Genomic DNA, 6,324 nt, shown 5'->3' with positions numbered 1-6,324 from the left:
ATAACTAATGAGTTGGTCGTCTAAATACATAATTGACTAGAAGTTTCCACTAAAACGAAATATTTATCAGCGGATTCCGACCCTCATCTAACAGTCTTAAGAAACAACTGGATTATTAGCTACGATTCATACTATCTAAAGGACCATTAGCAAAGTGTATCTAAGCAAGAATTATCCAGTTTTTTTATGTTAGAGTTCTCAGTGACTTCCCGCCCTCGATAATGGATTCTATTACTAAACGCTAAATAGAAAAAAGCAGAGAAATTTATGGGTTTATAAGATTATTTACAGAATTTATTGCATCGCCAGCTGCAAATGTTAAATCTTCCATTTCTGTAGTAAAAACAGTCGGATGATTTCCTGATAAATTGTCTCTGTTGTAGAAATAGCTTAAAGCTGACCAAATACATTCGTGATCAATTCGAGAAAGAAATGTTGCACGCAGCTGAAAGTAAAGTGATAATTATTCACTTCAAACACAAAAAAAAAAAAACAGAAAAAACGAAAGAACTTATGCTTAACTTACTTTAACAAGTATTTCAATATGTGAGGCGTACTACAGTATAAAATAAGTAAAATTTTGCAAGATAATCTCCGATTCTGTGGAAAGAAGCATTATTTGACAAACACTATGAGATTCACTTTTTAACTTTTCCTTTCATTTTAAAATTTGCTTTAGAAAATTTCGATGCACCTAACTCATTAAAATTGACCTCTATGTTTATGACGGGGAATTCCGTGTGATTAGTTTGAAAAGTCTTTTGGTATTTTTCTAAAATAACTCTTTATATGTATTTCGGAATAATTTTTTGTTGAACTTCTTTTAGTATAACTTCACGTCTCTTCTTAAATAATTCGGGCAAATCAAAAAAGAACTTCCGATTTTGTCAAAATCGAAATATATTCATAACTTTATTATATGCGACATGAAACTGCAGTTAATCACATTTCTCTGTGCACGGAATCTCCGTTCCTTTTTTCATTACAATTTACTCCTTAACCTTGACATCATATAATTAGATTAATAAGGCTTGTTGAAGTAAAAAAGAGTGTATATTATTCGGCTTATAACCACATTACAGTTAATCAATGCCATACTGACTCAGCAAATATTTCTTTTTATTTTAACTATTTATCAATTCTCAACAGAACTTTAGTCATACAAAATATATTTTTTCAGTTGAGTCAAGGAAGTAAAAATTTCAAAAGGAAAAACTAGCTCTGACTTTGGATGAATACTTCAAATCAAACTGTCACCGCAACAAAGAGAAAAGTCTCCATTGCCAATTCAAGTATTCTCATATTGACAAACTTTAAGTAACAACCTGCAATTCCGCTGTACTGATTACATTTGGATGAATATTTCGAGCCAATATTGTCTCCGCAGCAAACAGAAGAACGAAATCATTCACTGATGTTATCACCTTTTCTTCGAGCTAAATTTAAAAAGAAAAAATCAACTTGATGAAATATTTTGAAAATGATGCCTATGCAAGTTTCAAGAATTCCATTTGGCAGAAAATTTACTTATTAAAATACTGCTGTAATATTTCTCAAGAGCTTGATATGACTTTTAACACCAATTTAAAAAATTAGAAAATCCAATTTTACAACATTAAATTATCAAGGAGTCAAACATTAAGTTGAACAGATAATATAACAACCATCAAGTCTACATTTACCACATTTCAACCTACTTTCACTTCATCATCGGCTGAGCGAATTCGTTCGAATAATTTAATCAGACTCAAGTTATGTCAGTAGTTGGCCCTCGACTTTATCTGTTTGATTTTCTAACATTTCATCTGATAATACTTACCGCTTTTAGAGTTTTACTTGCAGCATTTTTCAGATCGTTAATTTTTCCGCCAAATAGTGTTTCATCAAAACCACAATCATCAAAGAGTTCCCGCAAATTATGACCAAAGCGAAATAACGATATACTAAGAACATTTGCCGCAACAGATGGATTTGGCCGCTGAAAAGTGTTTAAATGATGTAATCAAATTTAAATAGATAAAGTTAACGTCTATTCACAATTTACCCTTATAGAGATTGTTATTTAATCATCTTTATGACTGTGGATAAATGAGAATATAACTCAACCAGCCGTCTCAACCTCTGTAATTTTATGAACATTTTAAAACATGCATTACTTTATTCGGATCAATTTGCAGCATACTTCGAATAATCGCTTTTACCGAACAATCCATCTTCTTCGGCAATGGTGGTAGTTCGCATTCCGCATATTGATCACTTCTCATACGACTGTAGAATGGATTTGTTCTGCAAATAATTTAAACGTTTTATTTTGTTCCTTTCGCGAAGAATTTTGAATAATCTAAATGGCAAAGTTTTTGCAAGAAACCATAAACTAATTTGGGAAAATACAATCTAAATTTAGGTAATAATTTCTGAGTTTACAGTGCATTAGAAAATTCCCTCTACATATTATACGACTGATAATCACTGTTGCATGTCTGATGACGGTGATATAGGATATATAGAGTCACTTTGCTTGGATTTCTTGAATTCGTATGTCAGTTAATCCGCTAGTTTTAAAAAGAAACTGTTGCCTGGTAAAAATTTCGTATCCAATTGTAGCAGCAGCCCAAAGATCTGCCATATGAAAATCAACCCAATTGTTCGGAGCTGGTTGAGCACAACGAATCTGGAAATTTGATATATTTTCATCAGGCTTCTTAACGAAGGAACTAATTTTCTGAGAAACAGCAATTAGTTACGTGAAATTAAAACTGGCACAATAAGATATTGGGAGCACTACTATCTTAATATACCATTATCAACTCCAACTTCAAAACTCAGTGGAAGCTAAATGAGAGATACCAATCTTTCTAGAAAGGGAAGAAAGTTGGACAGCATCAATAAAAAGATTTTATATGAAATCATACTGGATGATATATTATGTGAGGAGCACTTCAAGCGATATGTGAAAGAGATGACAACTGAATATCATAAATTGTTAAATTTTGGACTTTTTGCAATCGTAAAAAATTTCAGTGTTAAATAACTCTTTGAAGAAACGATCGAACATCAAATAAACCATTACTTCTGGAGCTCTTAGTGCCAAATTTCCTCCAAGATAGACTGTATCAGTATCGTAACGTACTTTCCAGATTCCCGTTGCTAATGCGCAACCAAAATCACTCAATACCAAATGTGGAACATCATCTAAATAGGTTGTTTTGTTCTTATAGTATATTTGAAAGACAAGGGAAGAAGTTTCCTGGATGCGACTTTACAATATAAGAAAATTACCGTTTAAAAAGAGTACTTTTTCTTGAAAATAAAAGTGTGGGGTGCTAATTTCTCACTGAAAAAAATACAATTTCCGATGTACTTCAGTTTTAGGATTAGTTAAATAAGAAGAAGAAAAATCAATGAAAAATTTGCCATCGGAGTCAAAATCGAGTAGAATATTGTCTGATTTTATATCGCGATGACTGATTCGATGACTGTAGAGATAAACAATTGCTTCCAGGAGTTGTCCAAACATAACTTTACCAAACCAATAATTTCTTTTATGCGTAAGTACGTACTCTCGTAAGGTCATTCGGTACCTGAAAACTGAAGCATCATTTTTTTTAAATTCCTGGTAATACGATTCCGAAAATAGAAGTGAACGAAATTTTCCCATCTAAAAAAAAATAAGAATTTCGCTTTTTTTTTGACCCGTCACTTTCATTATAAAATAAGCAAAAGGCCAATATCAGCAAAAAATTCAATAGAAATACTATATAAAAGTCAGGTCAAGAACATTAAATATTGCAACCTACTGAAGTACCGGAAGTTATTTGCCTTCTCATAACTATAAATAAAGTTCTCGGTTCATCAACAATTAATTCATAAAAATCAGCTGTTGGCAAAGCTTCCGGGTATAAACGTCGAGCATCTTCCAGTACTGGCATGCAGTCCGTAAATGCCTTATACATTTGCACTATATTCGGATGCGCATGCGGCAAAAAGCTCATACTGCAAAAATTTTTAATTTTCAATATCCTCTAAGATGCAAAGTGTTATCAAGTGACTCTAACTCTTTCTTATACTTAATGAAAAACCAATATGCATTTTATAAGCTAATATGAATTTCATGATACACACTTTTCAAATAAGGAACATACGAATTAACTGGGAAAAGCTAACGCACTTGGCCATATAACCAGTAAGCTCTGGAGGTCTTTCGATTAATGGCACTAATTCGGTACCCATATCCATCCACAGATGTCTTTCTGATGCATCGAATTCATAATTATACATTATTTTCAGTGCATATGGGTATGCCTATTGTAATGCGTCATAAAATATCGCTTTTTTTTTTTTTTGTTTTTCAATTTAGAGAAACTTGCAAAACGAATATTAAAGAAGAAATAACTACGTTGAAACAATATATTTTATTAACAAGTGCATTTCAGTACAGAGCATTGTAAATCTTATAAATCCTCGGATTCGAACACTTTGGATATTCAAAGATAAACATATTATTTTACTGCTGCGCTGACAAGACTTTTTAAAGACTTAGTAGTTAAAAATATTAGAGAAAGGAAAAAAAAAAACTAACGACAACAGGATCCTCCGTAACCGACTGTTTTCTTTCCAAAAAAGATGAAGTGAAGGGTAAATTTGCAGAAATACTGGAAGGAAGCCTCTCAGCTTTCTCCAATTTACGTATACGCGCTTCATATACGGCAGCATCACAACCGCAAGCAATATTGCTACCTATAAATAAAACCAAAAACTTCGGGAGTATAAGTGATTAGACAACTCAAAAGGAAAATGAAAACTGGATATCCGAAAGTGAATTCAAATGTTTCCTTAGGAGAAATATTTAGGTTTCACGTAGAGATGTGAAAAAAAAGGATAAGTTTCAAGCAGAAGCTCCTAAAGCCAGCTTCCTACCCAGCATAAAATTCATTCAAACGATCTAAACTATAGTTAAAGAAATCAGTGGATGGTATGGATGTAAGATAGTTTCCTCTTCTTCTACTGCTACTACTTAATTTTTAAGTAGAGAAGAATATGCAACAAAGAACAAGCGTGAATGACGAATTAAAGACAGTCAGATTTAGAACTGTTCCAGTAATATGTATTAATAGTACTTTACCTATTTCATAATCCTCAAGTCTGTTGGGTACTTTCGTAGCTCGCAATCCGCTGTTATATCTCGCGTTTGTTAGAAATAACTTCTAAAAAGGTTACAATCCATTAGATTAATGAAACAAAGAAATGTAAAGGCAATTGACAGTGAGAAAATTGCCCAGAAAAAGCTTCAATTTCTGGAAATTTCAAATAGAATCAATAAGAACAAATCCCTAGAAGTACTTTTGAGACCTGTTACAACTGACAAATCTATTCTTCCCGCATCGCTGATAAATCCTCTTATACATAACCAGGTTCATGAATTAAATAGTTTTTTTTTACTTCTTGATAAGTATAAATAAAAAAGTGATATACCTTAATCCTTTCCGAAACTTCAAGGTTAGAATAAATTTTCAATAGAGAAGTGTATCGCCGATTAATACCTAATAAATGGTTATTTCTCCAGTTCTTCTGATAACCTGTTAACGCAAGCGGTCGTATTATAATTCGCCCCCAGAGCTTAAAAAATAATGAGAATAACAGAAAAAGGATTCAGAAAAAAGATATTCCATACTTTATATTAACTCAAAAGATATATATATATATATATATATGGCATCTTTAACTAACAAAACTGAGACAGATAGCGCATAGTCTTGAAAAGAATGAAAGGTCCCATTTGCAGATCAATGATATTATGATATTTCGTCAGTAACATACAAAATTTAAATACCTTTTTACTTCATCTACCACGTCTTCCCCAATAATACCCAAAAAACAGATTAAACTATTTCTATCTTCGCTTCGCTGAAATCAAAATCTCTCACCCATTCCTTTTAAATTTAAAATTTAAATGCTAACAAAACTCAAAAAAAAGAACGGATATAAGAGGAAGCAAACCGTTAAACCACGACCAAGCACTTCACTTTTTAACACTGGCCGACCATATCGCAGAATTACAGTACCGGATCGTTTCAGCAGAAAACGTAATGGCACCCGAAATTTTCGCATTTTCCAAAGGTTCTAAAAAACAAAAAAAAGACATAATCATTTAGATTTTCTTGACAAGATGATAGCGTAACCACTGGAATTTAATCCGTTTCGGATCAATCTTTATTGATACTATACTACAGGGAAACACATTCCGTCATTCATTGTAGTATAGCTTCAGTAGTACCAAAGTATCTTAGAAATATCCATACATGGATTGTCTGAATCGGTATGAAT

General features: G+C 32.3%; 1 protein-coding gene across 1 annotated transcript; it reads right to left on the bottom strand.

The window, feature by feature from the left end:
- Positions 1-251: 251 nt before the first annotated feature.
- On the bottom strand, positions 252-6,108 carry LOAG_04986 (NKF2 protein kinase; the record flags this gene model as incomplete). Its single annotated transcript, XM_020446734.1, has 13 exons — positions 252-445; positions 1,326-1,436; positions 1,820-1,978; positions 2,157-2,286; positions 2,571-2,671; positions 3,071-3,192; positions 3,415-3,581; positions 3,820-3,993; positions 4,169-4,302; positions 4,580-4,737; positions 5,123-5,204; positions 5,473-5,616; positions 5,998-6,108. 13 exons carry the CDS (start codon positions 6,106-6,108, stop codon positions 266-268), a joined length of 1,773 nt encoding a protein of 590 aa, XP_020302961.1. The 3' UTR covers positions 252-265.
- Positions 6,109-6,324: the final 216 nt, after the last annotated feature.

This window comes from Loa loa (genome assembly GCF_000183805.2).
Source record: "Loa loa unplaced genomic scaffold supercont3.51, whole genome shotgun sequence".
Lineage (NCBI taxonomy): Eukaryota > Metazoa > Nematoda > Chromadorea > Rhabditida > Onchocercidae > Loa > Loa loa.
Note: the sequence above shows the minus strand (reverse complement) of the source record. Positions and strands in the feature narration are given on the sequence as shown.